Source organism: Sminthopsis crassicaudata, chromosome 5, assembly GCF_048593235.1.
Source record: "Sminthopsis crassicaudata isolate SCR6 chromosome 5, ASM4859323v1, whole genome shotgun sequence".
NCBI classification, from domain to species: Eukaryota; Metazoa; Chordata; class Mammalia; order Dasyuromorphia; family Dasyuridae; genus Sminthopsis; species Sminthopsis crassicaudata.
The window spans coordinates 25,718,703-25,742,152 of NC_133621.1; the positions used below are offsets into that span (position 1 = coordinate 25,718,703).

General features: G+C 46.8%; 1 protein-coding gene across 4 annotated transcripts in view; it reads right to left on the reverse strand.

Moving 5' to 3' along the window:
- RARB (retinoic acid receptor beta) overlaps positions 1 to 23,450 on the reverse strand; it is a 713,488-nt gene that overhangs the window by 4,628 nt on the left and 685,410 nt on the right. For all 4 annotated transcript variants that reach the window (XM_074268511.1, XM_074268510.1, XM_074268513.1 and 1 more), the window contains 3 exons: positions 16,975 to 17,135; positions 7,812 to 7,988; positions 1,210 to 1,414 (listed from right to left, as the gene is read on the reverse strand). In XM_074268511.1, coding sequence (XP_074124612.1) covers positions 1,210 to 1,414; positions 7,812 to 7,988; positions 16,975 to 17,135 — 543 coding nt within the window. The remainder of the gene's footprint in view (positions 1 to 1,209; positions 1,415 to 7,811; positions 7,989 to 16,974; positions 17,136 to 23,450) is intronic.

A 23,450-nucleotide genomic window follows, 5' to 3' on the forward strand; every position in this document is an offset into this window, starting at 1 on the left:
AATTCTCATTTTCCACCGCTCTCATCCTTACTTGGCAGTCCAGCTTAAAAGCTACTAAAAACTTGGCCCCTCTGACTTTGGAGTGTAGTCGCTTTTTAAAAACTCTTAATAGTATTTTATGTTTTCAAATACATTAAAGATGATTTTTTCCCCCCCGAGGCTGGGATTAAGTGACTTGCCCAGGGTCACACAGCTAGGAAGTGTTAAGTGTCTGAGACCAGATTTGAACTCGGGTCCTCCTGACTTCAGGGCTGGTGCTCTATCCACTGCGCCACCTAGCTGCCCCAAGATGATTTTCAATATTCACCTTTGCAAAACCTTATGTCCCCAATTTTTCTCTCTCCTTCTTACTCCCATCCCCAAGGTAGCAAGCAATCCAATATAGGTCAGACATGGTGCGGTCACTTTTTATATTTACAATGAATGTGTCAATTTGACCAATAGATAAGAAATATTTATAAATATCTCAGCTATTTAGCATTTATTTAATTAGTTAGTCAGACTCTGCTTGGAGATCCCGGTAATGAGGAACCCACAAGCTCCCAGGGCTGCCCATTTCGCTTTGCAACCGTACTAATTGTTAGAAAGTTTGTCTTTTCATGGGCTGAATCCTGCTTTTTCTGTAACTTCCATCAGCCCAGAGTATCTGCCTTTTTCCCTTGACTAACCGGTGTAAATGAACTACCTGTACTGGCCAGAAGATGGCATTACAGAATTAAGAGACTCCAACATTGGGAAAGCTTTAAGGAAGAGAGCTCCTTCATTAAAGCCATTGTTATTTGTTTAACTATTTGTGATATAATTACTTTGAAATGCTAAATCTCACTGGAAAAAAGATTCCTCCCTCTGCTGGGGCACCAGTGAGCCAATGCACACATCCTTGTGTAGAACTTAACATCACGTTGAAATTCACCAAGCCATCAATAAGGGTCCTGGAGAATTTAAAAACAGTGTAATCCCACTTTAAAAAGCCCCCCAAACCAAAAAATAAAACTGGTACTCAGCGAAACAGTATTTTATCTTTAGGGAGGAGGAAAAAGAGCTTAAATGCAATCATTTAGCTCCTAAGAACAGGCAAAAATAAAGCATTGCTCTTGGTTCTTCCCGTGCCTTCTTTATCTCCTGAAAAATAAGCCTGCTATAGAGCTGTGGAGGAGCACCCATTTTTCCTTATGAAAGCTGGAGGACAGGAGACCCTTATAGCAGTACCTCCACAGATTAAGCAGATGGCACTAAGAAGGCCCGTTTCTGTGTCATCCATTTCCAAAGGCAGGAGCTGATTGGCAAAGGTGAACACCAGATCGGTGAGAGGTCCAAAGCCGGCATTGTGCATCTGGGTTCGGTTTAGGGTAAGGCCGTCAGAAAAGGTCATCGTGTCTTGTTCAGGTGTGTATCTTGTGCAGATTCTAAGAATCTGTGGGGAAAACAGCATTTAAAACTTTGGGAAGGAAACTATGAGCGACACTTCATAGAATATGAGCAAAGGATAATTCACTTATAGGAACAAAACATCTAGAACATCAAGGAAAACAATGGAAAGGGGAAGGAAGAATTGAGAAGGGAAGAACAGTTGGAACTCCCACTATATTATAAAGTAGCAATCATCAAAACCATTTGGTATTGGATCAAATAGATATCTGCAGAGCTCTTAGCACAGGGCCTAGTATGAATAGGTACTTAATAAATGCTTGTTCATTTCCTTTTCTCTATAAAGTTAAAAATAGAAAAATCCATGTAATCAGAGATAATGGAGGTTAATAACCCAGTATCCAATAAACTCCCCAAATAAATTAACTTAGAGAAACACTCCCTATTTTATAAAAATGTCTGGGAAAATTGGAAAGCAGTCCAACAGAAGTTAGGGCTTAGACCAGTATCTTCTACCATACTCCACTATAAATTCAAAATGGATACTAGACCTGGATATTAAAGAGCATATAAAATAAGTAGAGAAACAGATCATATGCCTTTTAGCCTATGGGCAGAAAATAAATCCTTTACGAAATAAGGGATAGGATCAGTTATAAAAGACAAAATGAATAACTTTATATGAAATTAGCTTTTGAGTGAACAGAACTAATATTATGTAGAAAACACAGGGCAGTTAAGTGAGGAAAAGTAAACTTGTATCAGATTTTTTGGGTAAGAGTTTGGTGATAGCCAATATATTTATCTAGCTAGCAAATATATAATACCAAAAGTTATCCCCTAAATAAATAATCAAAGACTATGAACAGTTGTCCAAAGAAGAACTGCAAACCATTAATCACTATAGGAAGATAATAAGAGAAGGCCAAATTGGTCTTTTGGAAGGAATTCTTCCTCATGGAAGACCTCAGATATTCTAGTTCTTATACCCAAATGACATGGAAGTTAGAATCAGTCAAGTGTCTCCCTTGGAATAGATTGTTTCCCATGATATCAAGTAGAAATTGTCTTCTTTTCAGATCCAGTCATTGCTTCTGATACCGTCTTCCAGGACCTGAAACAACAAGCCTAATCCCTCTTCCATATGATGACCTCTGCCTTCCCCAACACCCCACCCAGACTTTTTTCTCTTCCAGGTTAAATGTTCCCAATTCATCCAACTGATATTAATATGACACAAGCTCAAGACCCATTTACATCTATGTCTCCTGAAGTCTCATCCTTCCTTCCTGGCCCAACTCGGACGCCATCCTCATCCAAGACAGGATCTTTTAGAGACTTTTCTTCCAAAAGAAACCACTTCTCCCATCTCCAGTTTCTAAGAGCATTGTACTTCACCTAAGGTCAATGCTTCCATCACATTACACCTTGCAACATACTTATCTGTGGATCTGGCTCCACAGAGCGTTTTAAGATGTGCAAAAAAGGTCTCCATTTTGCAGAGGAGGGAAACTGAGTTTCAGATACATTTACTGACTTGTCCTGGTTCCCACTGCCTGAACTGCGAAGGTAAGTTTGGAACCCAAGGGATTAACTCCGTAGGTGGCCCTCAATCTGCTCTGTGAGGTTTCAGGAGTGCTTGAGACTATTCTTCCTCAGTGTACACATTTCACTGTCCCTGGGAGAGCTCTAAAGTTCTTTCAAAAGGGTCCATCCCGGCACAGGATGTACACTTGTGTATCCAGCAACTGCAGAGAATCCCTCTTGATACTGCTAGCCTGGATTCCAGCTCCATTTCCCCCATATATTGTGTATTTGTCCTTCTGAAGGTGATCCTTATCAGCTCAGGGACGAGATTTTAGAAAGTCTACTCTTTGCTCCTGTTTTCCACAGAAAGGAATACTTCAAGTCTCGTTTGAACGGGGAGGGGGCGGGGCAGGCAAGTTTCCTAAAGAAACAAAAATGGATTCACAGCCTAGCCAGCAGACTCTTAACAGCCCCCAGACAGTTCTATTTCTCAAGAGAAACTGAATTTTTGATTTCCGTCACACCACAGTCAAATGTCACTGGCGGACTCACAATTTTCTATCTTCATTCAAATGCCCTTTGTTTGAAAGAATGATATTTTATCAAGAAATATCAACATGTGGGGCCCCATGACTTAGCTAAAAATAGCCAAATTCTCCCAAGCTTGCCCAAGGGCTTCTAATCCCACAGGAGGATCCCTCTGACAGAGGGTCTGTTGATCTCCAACATTAATCCCTCTCCTAGATAAAAGGGCCATCTTGGCTTTCAGCAATGGCCAACCAGTAATGACCCTTCAAACTGTGTAAACTCGTCATGAGCGGGACGTGAGCGGGACGTGAGCGGGACGCTGAAATCCAGGAGTCAGAAAGTCTGCAATAGGAGGGATCCTGAGCTGAGATTCTGGTTGGAGTTCCATTTGCCATAATACTTCAAAGTTTACAAATCTCTTCATGAAAACCTTTTTAAATAGTTTGTTGCTCCCTGCCTACACATCAAAAGACTCGGGATCAGAAAAATGAAATTCCTTGTGGAGGGTCACCTGCCCAGAAAATCTAGACTGGATTGGTAAGGTGTCAATCAGGGATTGTGGAGTTTTTTTAATATGGACACATAAGTGAGAAGTAACCCGGCTGATGTAAGGCCGAGAAGATTGGGGTCCGGCCACTCTGAATGGGGGTTCCAGCCCCTGTGTCCTGAGCAGCCAAGTCTGCAAGGCGCTGCTGGTGGGCATCAATGGCAGGGTTTCCACGTTAGGAATACCCCACTGATGAAATAAAGGGTCCAGACCAAGAGACAAATGAGAAATGACAATGATACCTCTGAATGATTCCCAAAGTTCTCACTGCTATCCCACAGGACTCCCTGTCTGTGACTAGCAATTACTATCAATTTCCAATGGCTCAGTCCAGTGTTACGAATTTGTCTAAAAAGCACTTAGAATCACAGGAGAAAATGTGGTGTGATGGAAAGAGCACTGATTCTGGTGTCGGAAGACCTCAGTCCAAATCCTGCCTTTAACAATTGCCTCTGCCATCTTGGGCAAATACAGCCTTCCACAGCTTGTTTCCTCATCTGGTCTTGGAACTTCCATCCAGCTCTAGAACTAAACAATCCTATGACACTCTAAGGTTGACTTCAATGGTGGTGAAGAGGCCATTCCGCTCTAAATCCAATAGTCTGCCTGTTCACCAAACAATGACTGGATGGAGTCGGTTGTGTGTTCCTCCATCTCGTATTAATAATACAGGAATTACCTTCTCCCAGCAAGGATTCCATCTGACCTATTTACAGGGTTTGGACTTGGACAGGACAGGAAGGAAGTGGGTTCAGCTGCCTCGGGGGGAAGTGGGGGTCTCCCTCACCTGAAGGGTTAACAGCAGGGCTGGGTGATCCCCTTTCAGGCAGATACAGTTTGCTTCCAGATCTGAGATCCGAGCCATTGGGGAAACAAGGGACTTTCTCAAAGGCCCATGAGTCATTTAGCAAATCCTTTCTGTACTATCTGAGGTTTAGCTATTGCCCAGCCGCCTGGTTGGGATAGAAAGCCTTGTGGACTCCTGAGGTTTATAAGCAACAACATGATTCTCTCCGGCAAGGAAGACTCTAGCTCAGCCTGAATTTACACCTCTGGGGGAAGAAGCAATCTATGTTAACAGCATCAGAGAGGAGCATTTCACTCCCATCTCCACCAAAAGAACAGCACAGAGAGCTGCTGGAGAACGGCAAACAGTCTGGCGTCTTCCATCTAAAGCCTACCCATAAGGGACTGGTTTTCTGAGCCACGGGAATGGAGCCTGGCTGATTCCATGGAGCTCTGGATCTCCTGGGCTGCCTGTCCAAGGGGAGACATTCAGAAACAATGATAGGGGATTATGAGTCAAGAGCTCTGTCACACAGATGGATGTGTAACACTCATGGATGTTGGAGGGCTTGCTGGTCTACCAAAGTGTCCAATTTCAGATGAGAGAATGATGGGGTTTAAAGTTTATCTGTGATGAAAAACAGGAGCTCGTTGTGCAGATGAAAAAGGGGAGTCCTAGAGAAGTGAAAAGGCTGAGAGAATTAGAAAGTAATTAAAGTGACTTGGAATGGCCACCAAAGCCTAAATCGGTATTTGTGGAACTGAGTCGTCACTGCCATTTCGGACTGCCTCTACCTACTCCAGGATTCTCCCTAGATTTTCCTTGGAGATGTCACACCTCTTATTTAACAGGTTCTGGTTGCCGTCGATCACTGGACTTCCTGGGGCTCAGAACCAAGAGACTGTGAGAATGATGGGGAACACTGCAGGTGTCAGGTAAGTGCCCTATGCAGAAAAAGGGACTTGAACGGAGTCCTGAAGGGAACCAAGAGTTCTAAGAAAGAAGGTGGGGAGAGGGTGTGTTCCAAGAATGGAGAGCGGCCAATCCAAAGGGGTGAAAATGGAAGATCTAAGTTGTATGAGGAACTCCAAGAAGACGGGCTTGGCTGGGCCATAGAGAAGATAAAAGACACATTAGAGAAAGTGTCCGGAATAATAGGCTGTGGTCCAATACCAAACTTAAGGATTGACGTTTTATTCTGGAAGTGATAGGGAGCCATTGGGGTTTACAGAGTGAGGAGGTGACACAGTCAAATATGGGCTTTAGGAAAGCTTCTCTGTCTTTTGATTAGGGCTATGTATCCCTGTATTTCTTCTAAGACTAGTGTTTAGTAACTCAGGCTGCAGAAAAGTGCCCTCGCTTGCTCAGGGAGCCTTAATCCAGCCCCATGAGCCTGCCCAAAGTTCATTCCTTAGCCATTAAGGGCTGGAAACCCAGTGGGACTGGGTGTGGGCGGGCAGCTCTGGATCTCAGCAAGGGTACCCGAAGCCAGTCAGTCTGTCAGTCAGTCAGCCCTGACCAAGCATGTTCTACATGCAGGTACCCGAGAAGCCCAGGCTGAATCTTAAGGCCATTCTCCCAGAGACCTTCCCCTTCAGTCTATCCCACAACATACTGTGGATAATGACAACATGCCCTGAGGATCTCCAAACACCCCTCCTTGCAGTGATGGTGAGGGCCACAGGAAAAAGGGATTTAAAGTCAGAAGGCCTGGACTCAGTCATTCATGGCCTGTGTGACTGCAGGCAAATCTTTTCTGAGCTTCAGGGTGAGGAATCAGCACTACTTATATTACAGAAGTATGTGACTATCAGATGAAAGAAAGAAGGGAAAGGATTTTGGGGAAGAGGAAAACTGGCAGTCAGCTATCAGCATTAATATTCTAAGTATTAATCATGGCAATAATGGAATAGTCTAACCATCCACACAGGAAAAACCAAGGGGATAACAAAAATCCCCATTGTACAAAGCAACACTCAAAACAGAGCTCTTATTTCCAGACAATCAAAATCAACAAGGGGGCCCCTAGTTTAACAGCAGGAGAACAGACTGACGGCTCTTGGGAAACCAGAAAACTCTTTCAATTACCCTAAAATTCACCCTGAAATTAAGGACCATCTATTTGATAATAATTACGTATGAACACAGAAACTGGGATTTACTGGGACCAGCCAAACTTGCACTCAAGGGCTAATTGTTAAATTTTTTTACACCTTGGAAATCAGCAAATGTCTGATTTCGGGCTTGGTTTATTGTTTTATTCACAGTCCAGTCTTGAGCGGATTGAACAAAATGTCAGCGATGCAGAATGAACTTGGAAGTGGGTCTTGGGCCTTCACCAGGTGAAGGGGGGTCAATGCATGAAAGGCAGCACCAGGATCAGGGGAAACCTCCCTGGGGCAAAGGGGGTAAGGAGCAGAGGGATTCCCTTGGGGACTCAGGGCCCTGCCACTTCCCCCACCCTGAGCTTGGCAGAGTCGGGGACCAGGATAACTCTCTCAGAGACTGACTGGGTTCTTTGGGAATCCCACAAGTTTTTATTTTGTGCATTTAAAGCCGGTTCTGGGAAGGGCACCCAAAGGCTTCCATGTCACAAGGCTAAACATCCCAGAGCTGGGGTTGGGAGGGAAAAAGGAAGGTGTGTAAGGGGCGGAGCCCCGGCAGCAGCCCTGGGGCCTTTGGGTATCCCAACAGGTGAAGAGAAAGGAGCTGGGGCGGCTGCAGTGGGCAACCTGGCCCTTGGGGAGGGGAAGGAAAGGGAAGGCTTGAGCATCCTCCTCAGAGATACCTGCTTTGCCAGGAGGGCACAATCGCCTGAGGTTCTGGGGAACTGTGCTTGTTTCTGCAAGCTCTCTACCAGACTGACCCACTCTGGCTTCTCATTTTCATCACTTTTTCCCATCGCCCCGAGACCACCTTTTAGTGGGGTTCCTCAGGACTGCCTGAGCACGCGCCCTGGGGGGCAGGCAGAGGCAGGAGCCCCACCTCGGGGGTCCCTGGGATGAGCGCCCTTCCCCTCCCCACCCTGGGAACAAGGCCCGAGAGGGCACCTACCAAGATGTCGAGGCAGGCGGCCTTCAGGAGGGTGATCTGATCGGCGATGGTCAGACTGGTGAAGCCGGGCAGCCTCTTAGCAAACTCCACGATTTTGATAATGCACTTGGTGGCCAGCTCGCTGAACTTGTCCCAGAGGCCCAGGTCCAGGCGCACCCGGTGATCGGCGCTGGAATTCTGCAGGGCAAAGGAAGGAGAAAAACACAACAGCATTAGCTGCAGGCTCCGTCTTGGGGAGCCAGCGCTCCCTCTGCCAAAGAAAATAAACTCCCCAAAAAGGGACGGAACCAAACACGGGCCAGCATCCAGGGCATTTGTGGGGCAGGACCTGCCTCTCAGACTCCTGGGATGTTTCAGGATTCATCGCAATGGATGCGGCAGCACGCACGAGGCCAGGGAGGGGAGTTAAACATTCCACATGAGGTGGAACCCTTGTTCAGGGAAGCCCTGGAGAAAGCATTTCCTCTAGAAACCCAGGAAGGCCGAAGGAAAGAGCTGGACTGTTCCATGGCCAGGAGACATTCTCCAAGAGCCGCCGGGGAGATCCACATTTCCTCAGCCCTACAGGAATCCCTTGGAGATGACCTGAGGAGCTCCTTTACTGGTCAGCCCTCGGGTTCCCCATCTGTAAAGTCGGCTTCCCTCCGGCTCCACGTCCATGAGCCTCGGCCATCCATCAGCCTCCTGCCCATGCCTCAGTTTCCCCATCTGTAAAGAAGGCTGTTGGACTACACGACCTCAGAGTCTGCCAACTCTCTGTGGCCTGGGCTTTTCAATGAGGGCGTGGGACTCGGGGTCCCTTAGCACATGGACACAGGAGGAGCCTGACAAACACTGGTTGGCTTGCCTTCAGTCTAATGATCTTCCACTTCTCTGTGAACAGGTTACCCGCCTCTCCCAATGAATCCCATTCAAAGCACTCCAGCTTAACTAAGGACCGCGGACTCCAGATAGGGATCGCTGAACACTTTAGCTGCACAAAAAGCATCCTCGGGGAAGAAGAGCTTCCTGACTCCAAAATCAGCCTCAGTCACTTCTAGCTGCGTGACCTTGGCCAAGCCTCCTAACTCTGTCTGCCTCAGTTTCCCCATCTGTAAAATGAGCTGGAGAAGGAAATGGCCCACGGCTCAGTGCCTCTGCCCAGAGAGCCCAAATAGAGTCAGGAAGCGTAAGCAAGCTCTGGCTATAAAATATATTCTATATTATTTTCAACATTTGGCATATGTAATATTCCATATTACACATAGGAACCTTATGTTATACTTAATTACGTAATTACATATACTATTTTATGTAATAGAGAAACATGGGGAGGGGGGGCCTTCTCAAATCAAAATGTCAATTCCGTTGTCCCAGAGTCCCGGTTGTCTGGAAGAGGGGAAGGATTCCCAGGGTAGAGCTGGGGGCTTTTTCTGCCTTAAATCTTCACGGAATAATGACTCTAAGGGTAAGAGGCCTAGAATCCCCATATCCCCTCGGTCAATCCAAGAAGCCCTAAGCTCCGAGTTCAAATCCCCGCTGGGCTACTTCCTACAGTCGCAATGGTGTGTGTGTCTACTTTCCTGAATTAGTTTATATTGTTACATCATAATATGTTGTTGTTACTGTGCTCTGTTCTTTGTTCTTGAGGAAGACCATGACATTAGGGAGGTGATGCTGTGACATGCAAGTGAGCTGGACACAAGTGAGGGAGGGCCGTGCAAGGACAACCCCCACTTTCACCTCCAGGGCCATATGGATCCCCACTGGGCTAGTCGTAGATCAGGATGGCCAGTGATGGTCCCAACTGCAGTTTTCATGTATTATATCTATATATGACAATATCTAGATTACATTATTTAAAAATCTATAAATCATAAATTATGTGTATTAAATATAATGATTACAAATAAAATTATAAAAGTAGTCTCTATAATTGTATAACTATAACCTGTTTCTATATGCAATATATGCTATATTATACAGAAATTCATTATTCCATATAATTTTCAATATCTGATATATGCAATATTCTAAATTACATATAGAAACAGGATGTTATATTTAATTGCATAATTACACATATCATTTTATGTAATATAGAAATGCTCTATATGTAATATATAGTATAGAATATATATTACACACTAGAATATAGTAGACAAAAATAAGAAATCTTTCCTATATATATATATACATTATATATAAATATATAGTGAATATAAATATTTATAAAAATAATTATGCAAACAAATATATTACAAACATAAATATATAGTGAATATATTATGTATAATTATAGTATGTATTGCACCATGTAATATATAAGCATAATGGCATGAATAATGAGATATATTTTATAGAAAACATTTATTTATAAAATATATTTTATATAAAGCACATATAAGACAATGTTATATAAGCAAATGTGTTTATATTATAAATGTATATGGGGGGCAGCTAGGTGGCGCAGTGGATAGAGCACCAGCCCTGAATTCAGGAAGATCCGAGTTCAAATCTGGTCTCAGACACTTAACACTTCCTAGCTGTGTGACCCTGGGCAAGTCACTTAACCCCAGCTTCAGGGGGAAAAAAAAAATGTTATAAATGTATAACGAAAATACAATATATGTCATGTTATACATGTATAATAAATCATGTGAAATATATACTTATGATATATTAATATAAAAAGATATTGTACATCATAAGTATACATTTTTCTATAAATAATATATAAACATGTTTATAAAGAAATAGAACTATATGTGTAAATAACATTTTTATGTGGCATTTTGCAGAGTAAACTTGCCGCGCTCCTGCCCCAGAGAGGAACCTCATTGAAGTCAGGGGTTATTTTGACTTCTGCCTGTGTATCCCTAGTGCATGGATGGTACCTAACATAGAACAGGCATCTAATAGATCACTGATGAATTTAATTGGAAGGAAATAACAATGTAATCGGGACGTCTTTGCGCTGGTCACATGCATTAAGCTCCTCTTGTATACAGTTGTCTGGCTAGGCAAACAAAAAGCAGCTCTGGGCTGTGGAGAGCCCACGTTTCTAACAAGGGGGCATCATGTAAATACGGGGTCCAGTATTATGTCCCCGGAAGAGCCTGAGGGTGTTCTCAGAGGCAGAACCAGGAAAGGCTTCCCACAGAAAGTAGCCTTTGACCTGAATCTTTGAGGAAAACTAAGAGGTGCTGCGGATGGGGGAGGCGTTCCCGGCAAGGCCAAGGCCGCCACCAGGGCCTGCAATGGCTGATGGAGCAACACCTTTAAAGAATGGCCCATGGACCGCCCTGACCCAAAGACAGAGCCCACATGGGAAGCCTGTCCATCTCTCTAGGCCGGTCTCCCCGTCTCCTGCCTCGTGCCCGAGAAGCAGCCCTGCTTCTGTCTCCGGCCCAGGCCCTCCTGGGTGCTATCTTTTTGTGTGCATCCAAGTTGTTGGTAGGGATCTGCCGCCAAGGAAATGCCCTCGCCCGCTGCTCCCGGCACAGGGAGACGGAGATCCCGGCTGGGGCCACAAGTCCCTGGACCGAACAGAGGCTGGGCTTGGGCCCTGGCTGCCTTTCACCACCTCGCATTGCCGGGTACACAGCCAGTGCTTCATAAATGCTGACTGAACCAATGAGGAGACACCCCTGGGAGGGACAGCTGGAGACAGCCGCAGAACCTCGTCCTGGGGCACCATCGTTCACACTTCCCCTCAAAGGGAAGTTTCTAAAATGTGCAGTTTCTGTTAGAAGCCTTTTAAACCCCCTTCTCCTCCTGTGCCCTCCCCATACAGACTCCTCTGGAAGGAAGACTCTTTCCCGGGACCAGCCACTCTTCTCAACTCGTCACTGGGCTTCTAGAGGCCAGGCAGTTGTTCCTCTTAATTAGGAGTCCAAGACATTGGAAGGGACATCTTGTCACTGCTCAGAAACTGCCCAATGGCTGTAGCTCCCTGGTAAAGGATTGTCCTGGGCAAGGAAAAAATACCTGGATCCCCCCAAGGCTGGGTATCAGCTTCTGGGGAAAGGGGAGTGCTTGATTCTTCATTCAATAAGCATTTAGTAAGCCCCTACTGAATACTCTCAGAAGGCTGTCAGGTATTAGGGACATAGGGACAAAAAACCAATCTCCTTGCCCTCCAGAGCTAACATTTTATTGGATATGGAACCGGTAGGGAGGGGGAATCAACATGGTGGCAGAATTGAAAGATCATTTTATAGTCAGACCCGGGTTCAAATCTCATCTCTTCCACCTTCTGCCTGTGCAACTCCAGAAAAGTCATTGCCTTCTCTGGCTCAGTTTCCTTATCTGCAAAAAAGAATGACTATTTCCTGGAAACAGAAAGTCAAACTGCGGGACTTCGCAGACTCTTTTGGCTTCTTCAGACAGGGAGCTGGGGAGTCGGTGTTTGGAGCAAACCCCAAATTTGGATGGTCCCCGTAGATACAGGATTCTTCCCATATAGAACAATGGCCTCGGCAAGGAAGTAGAAAATGCTTACACAGTTGGGGGGGGGGAGGCAATGGCGGGTAGAACCATGGAAAAGTCTTCGCGGGAAAGATGGCACGTGGGCGGGCCTCTGGGGCAGGATCTGATAGAGGGCTGGGGGGTGCGTTCCTGGCCTGGGGGAGGATCAGCTTCTTCCAAAGGTGCGGAGGCCGGAGATGACTGTGTGAGTTCCATGATGCTGAGTGACGTCACTAATGCCAGCCCGTCCTCTGCCAATAAAAGCCAACCTGGGGGACTCACCAAGCCAGGATTTGATTTCCTTTCCTTTTTCCCTCCGGGCGAGGAAATCCGAGGCGCCAAGTTGGGTCACGTGGGAGCCGAGGAAGCCCCACCTGCCCTTGTGGCTCTAAAACGGCTGCCGTGGGTTCGTCCTCTTACACATTCCTGTGGGGAGCGAGCGCGCATCCTGGTGATTTATTTTATTTCATCCTCAAGGACCTTGGTGAAATACGGTACACTGGGGGGGAAACAGGATCAAGATGTGCGACCGCTCAGACTGTAATTAAATTTAATAGGCAGTTTATCCAGTTCATAGAAAGACGGCACGGTCTTGAGGCGCCGAGAGCGGAGCCCCAAGCAGGAAATCATCGTACAATGGGGTATCCATCCGGAAACAAGGCATCGCGGGAGCAGGGAGTGTGAACGAGATCTTCATCAGCGGCCGGCCGCTTCATCCCCTCGGAGCCCCCGGGCTCCGTCCCCGAAAAATAATGCCGGCTGTCTCACCGGATGTAAATCCACCCGCGATTATGCGAACGGAAGGCAGGGGGAGTCCATAAAACACCGACCGCGGGAGTTTTATGGGGCCGTGGCCACATTCACAGGCCGGCCACCGAAACCGCCGAGATTTTATCTGCCCAATGCCACAAATGGCAGGCTCTCACCCACGTGGTGCCGCAATGAAGGCGGGCCGCCACACGGAGCCAACTTCTTTAAGCATCGTTCTTGGGTAGTGAAATAGGAGGCCAAAAACACGGGAGGGGAACGGGGGAGGATGGGGGTGCAGGGAGGGGGAGGGGGTCTCAAAGAAACAGAGGCGGACAATGGGATGGGGGAGACGGAAGAGGGGCAAAGCCCGGCGGAAGAGGGCAGGGGCTTCGGCGCTCCCCGCGGCTGCTCAGAGGACTGCGGGGCTCCGGGACCGCCCCTCCCAGAATGCCCTGCTGCCGCACATATGGCGCCATGTGTCTCCACTACACCCTGGTGGCCCCTTGAGCAGCAGAAAAGCCCGACCACACCATGAAATCCAATTAAATGCCCGTTTTTGCCGCACAAATGGATCCCTTCCTTTCATCATTTCCTTCCTTGGCTGCAATCTGCCGCCTTCCTGAGGAGCATTCCTCTCAGAACGAGCTCGTCAGAGAGGCCCAGAAGCAGTCCTGGAGCCGCTCGTGGCTTTAAAATCTAGTTTACAAAAGCTCCCCTGCGTCCTGGCCCGGCCGCGGGGGCTCCTACCGGAGTCCCGAGCCTTATCTGTGGGGGCTCCTCCCCGGCGTCCCCGGCCCCGTCAGCGGGGGCTCCTCCCCGGCGTCCCCGGCCCTGTCTGTGGGGGCTCCTCCCCGGCGTCCCCGGCCCTGTCCGCGGGGGCTCCTCCCCGGCGTCCCGGGCCCTGTCTGTGGGGCTCCTCCCCGGCGTCCCGGGCCCTGTCTGTGGGGCTCCTCCCCGGCGTCCTGGGCCCTGTCTGTGGGGGCTCCTCCCCAGCGTCCCGGACCCTGGAGGCTTGCTCCCAGCAGTGAGACTGGCCCAGCAGGCAGGCTTCGTCCTCTCGGCCACGTCCCAGGGCTGCTGTCAGAGGCGCTCTGGGACCCTCTGACTTTTCTCCCGGGTCGGCTCAGGGGAGATGCGGACCGGAAGGGAAGAGCTCATTTGTGGGGTGCGGAGAGGCCATCATTTGTTGTTTCCTTCTCGAAGGGGAGTATCAGGCAGGCCTGCCTCCCCGCCCCCACAGCTGGGCCGCCTTGTGAGCAGGGTCAGCCTCTGGAAACGGCAGTCCGGGGAAGCCGCCGCCCTTCCCTCCCGCTCTCTCCACCTCCACGCGGACCCAGAACTCGGACAAAATGACCAGCGCTCTCCCCGGGGGCTGAAGTCCGGAGGCGTCTGTCAGGGTCCCTCGGAAAGAATGGACTTAATGCGCCCCCTTGCCCATGGACCTCGAGCCTGGAGGGAATTCCAGATCTCCACCCTAGAGGCTCCTGTCCCAGGGCTCCACCTCCGCCTGTTGGGGACGGCGAGGGTCTGTCTGGAGGGTTTGTCTACTTCCAGCTGAATCGGGCTTTTTAAAAAGTTGCTCCGTGGGCCCGTTTCTTGCTGCACTCTCAGGACCTGAAAAGTGCTCCCATCTCCGGTTCTACAGCAAGCCAGGGCTCCCTGCCCGGCCCAGGAAAATGGCGATCAGGCAGTGGGCGGGCCAATGGCGGGGAAAGTGTTCTCCATGAAGCCCTGTCATGTGTAACATTTATACACTGAGATCGCCGGGAAGGTCCATGAAGCTAGTACCTGAGGCTGCGTTCGAACTCGAGTCTTCCTTTCCTTCCTTTTCTTCCCTTCTTCTTCTTCATTTTCCTTTATCTTTATTTTTCTTCCTTCCTTTTTTCTTAATTTCCTTCCTTTCTGTTTTCTTTCTTTTTCTCCTTCCCTCCTTTCTTTCCTTCCTTTCTTCTTTTTTCCTTCCCTTGTTTCTTCCTTCCTTCCTTTATTCCTTTGCTCCTTTCTTCCTCCCTCTTTCCCTTCTTCCTTCCTTCCTTCCTTCCATCCAATAACTTATTCTCAGGCAGGGCCAATCAGAGAGGGAGCAGGGAGAGGGAGAGACGATGGGAAAGGGAGGATAGAATTAATTTTGTGGTGAGGAATGGAAGGAGGCTGGCTTAGGTAACAGTGGAAGGCAGGAAGACCCCAGAAGGCCAAGACAGGTTGGGATTGGTGGGAAGTGGCCGACAGGTGTCCCAAGTTCGGGGCTCTCCATGAGGCATTTTTGTCCAAGACTTCTCAATCCACACCCCAGTGCCGGAGACTACTCTCAGTTTCAGAGGAGAGGTAAACTCGCGCTTGCAATTCCCCTTCCAGGAGGACGTTACCTACGTTCTTCTCTAATTTCCAAGCAAACGGATTTCTTGGAATCTGCTCTGAAGGACTGAGGGTCATGGAGAATCGGGGAGTCCCAGAGAGCCCTGCAGTGGGATGTGAGAAGAGGGCTGAATTTGGAAGGAAGAGGGCCTGAGTTCAAATCCTGCTCTGTCGCTTGCCACACAGGAAGATTTCTTTCCTTCCCGGGATGTCAGTTCCATACTCTTGTTAAATGAGGTGCTCGGACTAGGTCGCCCCCAAGTCCCTGGCGGTGACCCTCTGATCTCCACTTTAGTGGAGTTACTCAGTAAAAAAAAAAAAAAAAAAAAATCCCAGGCTAGGAGGGAAATTGCAAGATGGATGACAGACAATAGAACTTAAAAGGCCCAGGTACACGGAGGCAAGAGAGGTGCTTTAACTCAGGGGTGACAGAAGCGAGTGACTTTTTAAATAAAGTATTTCATGCTTCCTTCCCTACCCGAGCATTGCACAGCTCTCGGAATAAGATTATTTTCTCTTGAAACAAAGTAATATTGACATATTCATTATATTTTTGGATGAGAAGTCCATGCACTGCTTCCCAAGGAAGTCCAAAAAGAATTGTTCAAATGTGGAAGGGGCTCCCCCTTGGGAGGCGACGGAGGGTCCCCCTCGCTGGAATGAACAGCAACCAACCCGGTTGTTGGGAGGATCAGGTGAGATATCAGATGTAAAATACTTTGCAAACCTTAAAATGCGCTATTAAATGTGCTTGACTTTCTAATATCCTTCAATCCACCCTCTCCTGTAGATGAAGGATCTGAGGTCCAGTAAGAGAAAGTCACTTTCCCAGAGACACTCAGGAGATAAATAGCAGACAATAGAAGACTATGGAAAATCTCTTTGGTTTCCAAATCCCAGATTCTTCCACAGGCTGAGATGCCTTCGCATGGAATACCCCCACGTCGTCTTCTTAGAATCCCTAGGGAAGTCCCTTCCAGGGGTCTACCTTGATTCCCCTGTTTGTTCATTCTTCTCCACTCCTGAAATTACTTGTATTTATTTTATTTTATTTTTTACTTTTTGAAACTTGTATTTATTTTATAAAATTAGAGAAGGAATTGTTTTCTACTTGATTTTTTAATGGGAAACACACCAGTGGGGGCTCATGAGCTCTAGATGAAACTAGAAAGTGTGAGTGAGTGGTGAGAGGTAAAAGCCCGAAGGAGAACTCCAGACATTTTGCCTTTACTTACCTGTGTGCACATTCTCCTCCGCCCTTTCCCCCCAGCAGTGTGTACGCTAGGAGCTCTTTGAGGGCAGGGAATTTCCTTTTTGTCTGTCTCTATTCTGTGAGTGAGTAGCATAGGGCGTTCACATTATTTCACAAATGCTTACAGGACAGAATTGGGGAAGGGTCCCCCTCTGAGCCCAGCACCCACGGAGCTCTTGTCATTTGATGGGGTTCCTCTGGTAGAAAGTCTGTGTCCAGGGGAGGATGATGGAGGGATGGCTGGCAGAAAGCATGAGCCAGTATTTTTCTCCTACCTGTAGTTCTTCCTATGGCGTATTGCTCTGATTTCTTACCGTGATGACCCCCCCAGCCCCCTCCAGTACCCACGGGCCTTACCGTGGTATATTTCCCCAGCTGGCAGAGCGATGGGAAGGTTTCCTGGTGAGCTTTCCTGATTTTTTCGGTGAGATCATCCAATTCTGCTGTCATTTCATAGCTTTCTGTGAATTCCTGCTTCGAAGGCTCTTTCTTCTTTTTATTCTTATCATTTCTGACAGCTGAAAATAAGAGAAGAGGCAGTTCAGGGTTTACCCATTCAATGGTAGCGTTCCCCAACACTTCCTTTAAAGAAACACTCTTTAAAGCTACTTCCACAAACTTCCTGGAAGTTTTTATCAAGTGAGGGTGCCATGCTGACTGTGAAAATCCCAGGAAGAGCTCCTGAAGTGAGAATTTTAAAATGGCTTGGCAGAAACAATGAAAAGAGAGAGAGAAAAAAAATATGGAAGATGCAACAGAAATAATGGTAAACAAGAAAGATCAGTTGAAGTAAATAACTTACTCTATTGGAAAAGAAAATGGTGGACAACACTGATGGCTAAGGAGCAAGAGCTCAGGAAAGCTGAGCAAATCAGAAACCACGAGGACATAAATGGAAAGTTTATAGGACCGGGACACAAGACAGAAGGCTCAGAATTCTTTGTAGTCTGGAAAAGGTAGAAGAATCTGGAAGTTTGGTGGGTGTAACCGAAAGAACATGGGAATCGAGATCTGAGACTAGTGACTCGGTTTGATCATGTAAAATGGTACAGATTTCTCTGTGCTTCTATTTCCCCATCTGTAAAATGGGAATGATTTACCAATATTTCATAGGTCTCCTGGGAGTAGGAGATAAAAAAAACCACACATGGAAGCATTCAGGGAAAGTAAAATGTTAGGTATAACTGCAAAGCACCATGGGAGAATCCAAAATCTTCCCTGTCCAAGATTAAGAATGAAAATATTACATGATCCAGAGGATGGTATCAAGTACATTCATCTCTTAAATAAGAATGCCTACTTAGATGATAAGCTCTAAGAAAGCAGGAGCTACTGCCTACACCACAGGGTCTTGTGCTTAGTAAGTGAGCATTAAATACTAGTTTAATTTAACTGAGTCAAGGAACAGAAATTCCATATACATTTTCAGTTCAAGGCAACAAGCATGATTAAGCACCTACTATGTGACGGGTCATGTGCTAGATACTGGGAACAAAAATATTCAAATAAAGAGGCCCTGCCTTCTTCAAGAAGCTTGCTGGAGGGAAACAACATATATACAGATGAGTAGAGTGATATTTGTACAACGTAAATGCAAAAGAAATTTTGTCAATAGGATGGAAAGGACATACAGTCATGGGATCTGGAAAGTCTGATGGGGGATTCTGCTCTGGAGTGTGCTCCGAATGGTATTTCCAGCTAGACCAGGCGATAAAAAATCTTCCCACCTCTCCTTGTAGTGATCACCCATGTCCCTGTCCTAAAAAACTATTAAGGGAAGTTGTTTTTTATAACGTCCTTGAGAGAAAAGACAAAGTCTTAAATTATCAAATACAAAATACTCTCTTTGGCTCTCCAACCCTTATTAACTGGATCCACTTCCCCCAGCTTTCCTGCTTTCCTGTGTCTGTCTGTCTCTCCCTCTCTCTTCTCCCTCTCTCTCACCTCTCTCTCCCTCTCTCCCTCTCTCTCTCTCTCTCTCTCTCTCTCTCTCCTCTCCTCTCTCTCTCTCTCCTCTCTCTCTGTCTCTCTCTCTCTCCCCCTCTCTCTCTCTCCGTCTCTCTCCCTCTCTCTTCCCTCTCTTCCTCTCTCTCCCCTCTCCCTCTCTCTCCTCTCTCACTCTCTCCTCCTCTCTCTCCCTCTCTCCCTCTCTCTCTCTCTCTCTCTCTCTCTCTCTCTCTCTCTCTCCTCTCTCTCTCTCTCTCTCTCTCTCCTCTCTCCCCCTCTCTCTCCCTCTCAATCCCTCTCTCTCCCCCTCTCTCTCCTCTCTCCCTCTCTCCCTCCCTCTCTCTCCTCTCTCATCTCTCTCTCTCTTCTCTCTCTCGTCTCTATCTCTCTCTCTCTCTCCTCTCTCACTCACACGTGTGTGTGTGTGTGTGAGAGAGAGAGAGAGAGAAAGAAGGAAAGAAAGGAAGGAAAGAAGGAAGGGAAGAAAGAAAGGAAGGAAGGAAGAAAGAAGAAAGAAAGAAAAAGGTAGAGGTAGGCATAGAAAGTCAGGGATACACATTTCATGGCACCACCTTCTTGACCTCAATCCCGCTTCTCTATTCTTCACGTTGGACTCCCGCCCTCATCCTCCCAATCACCGCAGGGGTGCACCTGCCATGTGGGAGAGCTTCTGCACCAGGGTCCCAGAGGAGCCCGGGGCCGTCCTCCCTTCTCTGCGGCCAGACCTCCAGCCCACCAGGGTTTCTGACCAGATGTTCCGGACCACCTCTCTGGCTCCTGCTCCTTCTCTGTAACGTGCTGCTGGTCACTCACACCCGCCGTGAGTCCCTGAGTGTGACTCATTTTTAATTCTCTAGTGCAGTGAGGTTTCACAACTCATTGAACCGCTTACCTCTCTCAAAGTCAGGTTTAAACACCTGTATCAGAGAGCAGACACATCCCTGAGTGTTTGCATCCATGTGTGCCATTTCCTTTACAAAATCACTCTGATATAGAGCTGGGAGGGACCTTGGAGATCATCTCAAACATCTCCATTGAAGTAGCAGGTTATAGGGGATAAAACGGGGCAATTAAGATGCAGGAAGTCCTGGGTTTGAATCCTGCCTCCAACACTGACTGGTTCTAAGACCAAGGCAAGTCATTCACCTCCATTAGCCTCAGTTTCCTCATCTATGAAAAGGAAGGATGGGAGTCTGACCTCTACAGGTCCCTTCTAGCTCTAAATCCTTTGATTTATAAAAGTAGAAACTGATGACCAGAAAAGCAAAGTGGCTCGCCAAGCTCACACAGGCGGAAAGTGAGAGTGAGAGAGAGAGGGCGTGATGAGAAATCCTCTCAATCTTTTCAAGCTTGTCCAAAATAAAATGGAGAGCAGCTTCTGTTTACTCAGAAGTCCCAACAGCACCAAAACGCCAAGGGCCGCAGATTTCTTTTACGCTCTGGACAATGAAATAGATATTTATAGTGATGACCCCGAAAGAAGCTTTCAATCTTCAAATTAAAGACTAATTTGTTCAGTAGTTTTAGTATTCATATTGATCTCGAGTGATTTCTTATTCACTGAAAATCAGCATAAGACACACGCATGAGATAAACGGGATCACTTTCTATTACTCAGATATTGAATTCAGCAGGGTACCCATTCGCTAATCTTTCCCGACACACAAAAAGAGGTTTCATGGGTTTGGGAAGAGGCAGGATGGCCCCCAGGGGGGACTGCTGTAGATCAGGGGCTCCTAACCTTTTCGGGGGCATGGATACCCCTTTGGCAGGCTAACAAATTAGTCCACTGACCTCTTTTTCTCTGTGTATATCGTGTACTTTAAGAAAAAGAAATCCTTAACCATTTGGAACAGTTTCAGTAGAAGGAGACCTTAATCACATCTTAACCTTCTTGACTGTCAGACTATGAAGGTCTTAAGTATGTAGGAAAAAAATGATTCCGCCTGATTCAAATAAACACAAACGAAAAAGTATTTGGACTTTAAGAGTTTATTTAGGGACAGTGGGATATTTCCTCATAGTCTCTAAAATAGGAAGAAGGAAACGATCAGATTCTGATGATGCAACTGATGGAAGCTCGTCCTAGGAGCTTTATTCCTATCTCAGACATAAAGTATTCCGAACCCCTTTGAAGAAGTGTAACACACAGTCCCCAGACACTGTGCTTTCCATTTTTACTCAGAAAAAAAAAATCACATTTCAGTGAGGGATGCCCCCTTTTTAAAAGAATGGCTAGGGGTCTACTTCATAATTAAAGGAATTGCTCAACTTCAGTTAACAGAAAGTGATAATCAAGTTGAAATCTTTCCATCCAAGCTCATGGATCCCCCCAAGTCTGTTGACTGATGCCCTGAAATGTTAGAACTCAGCTCCTCTGACCCTTAAGTCCTCAGATCTTGCCCCATAACAGAGAATGGTTCCTTCCAGAGCATGGTCTGGAAAGAAGAGCAGAAGAACATAGAGACAGGGAGGCTAGGGTTATATTAACTGAGGTTAGGGGGGCCGAGAAGGGGAGAGACTATTCTGTGACCCTGAGCTCTACCGCCAGGGTTAATTTTCCGTAGCTGATGCTGAGCATGGTTGGACCCCAATCCATGGTTTGTGCTATCTTCATATGTTTATATATTTATATGTATATGAAAAATAAAATATAGCCAAGACGGCCTAAGATGTGAAAGTTGGCAACACGGAGACTGGCAAGGGAGCCATCAGGGTACATATCTGGGCAGCTGGAGCTTGGGGAGCGGGGTCCGTCCCCCCAGATATTGGCCTCTGGGCAGAAGTCTCTGGTCTTTAGATCAAAGCTGCCAATTCCACTGCTAAAAAGGGAATGGTGGACAAAACAAGCCCTGAACTCCGAGTCAGCCGCCGCACGTGGGAACGTTTGTCCGGGCCGTGGCGAATCCTGCCGGGCTCCCGTCCAGCTCATCAGTCATCGCAGGAGAGCGGAAGGACCCAAAACAATTCTGTCCGTGAAGAATGATGGACTCCCACTGACCTGGCAGCTCCTGCTGCTGCTGGCATATAGAACTTTAATTCCCAGGTATTTATTCTCTGGGGATTCACTGGAAAGGAAATGATTGAATCATCACCAGTCCCTATATAGCTCATGGCCATATGCGGAGGCTTGAAATAAACAGAAAACAAAATCTCCATTCCCAGGGGCTCGATCCAAAAGGTCACAGATTCTGAGAAGGCACAGACACACACACGTGCACACACCTACACAGGCACACGTGAACAAGTCCTATTCTCAGAGTGTTTTCCCCCATGACTCGATTCTTGTGACATTCTCTCTTCCTGTGAGCTTCCTGCCTCTCCTTCCATCTCTCTGCCATTGTCTCTGTCTCTCTGACATTATTTCTCTTAACACTATTTTCCTCTCTGTAGTCTCTCTAATAACCTTCCTCTCTCTTCATTCCATCTCGCTCCCTTCTTCCCCAAAGCCTGGACCAAACTTGAGTTTTCGATGGCAGAAGAAACTCCTAGGTAAAGAAAAAACCTTTGTCATTTTTTTTTCTGCAATTGCCACTCTTAGAGAATAACCCGGAGCCCTGAGAGCTTAGTTAAATGATCTGCCCAAGAACATACAACCAGTAAGTCGGAAGCAAGATTCGAACACAGACCTTCCTGACTCAGTAACCGGCTCTCCCAAAGCCTAGTTTTGTAATGGAAAAAAGGTCTCCTACTGGGTATTTCTGAAATACAGGCCCCGCCACCCAGGCTGCCCTGACCTTGGAGACAAAAACAGCTGAGATAAACTAGAGCTGATGACCCTGGCTCTCCCAAGAAAAGCCGAGTTCTCCCTGTACCATTATTAACATTTATTGCACATGGTCTCACAAAGAGAAGAAAGAGGAGAAATCGCAAATGTGGCCCTTGCCACGAGGAGTTCACAATGCAATTCAACAAATATTTTCTTAATCAGCTACTTTTATTCTGCTATTAATCAACCAGTAACAACTATGTTGTTTGTTTTTGTTAAAGTTGTATTTTTTAAAGGATCCAGCTGTGTGCTCTCAACAAGTTCATACTTGACTAGGGGTGGGGATATGGGTGAGCACAAAGAGGGGGGCAAAGGAAGATCAGATGTTAGGTGTTAGATCAAATGGCCTATTGGGGGAGGGGAGGGCACTGGATCTGACAAACTGTGAGATCCTAGATAAGTCACTTATAAATCTTAATCGCCTCATTTGTAAAACCAGGAAGTTGGATGTGATGACCTCTATGGTCCCTTTCAGCAACCTGAATATAGCTTGCTTTGTGTATGTTTGTTTGCCTGCTTTATCCTTCCATCTTTGGCCCCCCATTAGACTGTAAACTCTTTGAGGGCAGGGATGTCTTTTGCCTCTTAGCACAGGACTTGGCACATAGTAGGTGCTTAATGAATGTTAACTGAATTGTTCTTATGATCTAATGAACACTTAGGCATACCAGACAGAACACTGCAGCAGACAGCCCCGCTCAGAGGGCACGGTCCTGGGGATCCTGGGAGGGGAACAATGGGGAAGCTTCCATTACAGGGGATGGGTGGATGACAAAGGCAGATGGCCTTTGTCTGAGAGCAGGGGAAGAACAGGATGTACAGGAGAGGATGGCCACAGGACCTGGTAAGAAGAGTCGGTTCACCCAGTCAGCTCCAATAGAGCCGTAATGAACTGAACCGACTACATCCAACAAAAGAACTCTGGGAGGTGACTATGAACCACTACATAGAATTCCCAATCCCTCTGTTTTTGTCCGCCTGCATTTTAGATTTCCTTCACAGGCTAAATGTGCACTATTTCAATGTCTGATTCTTCTTGTCCAGCAAAATAACTGTTTGGACAGGTATACATATATTGTATTTAATTTATACTCTAACATATTTAGCATGTATTGGT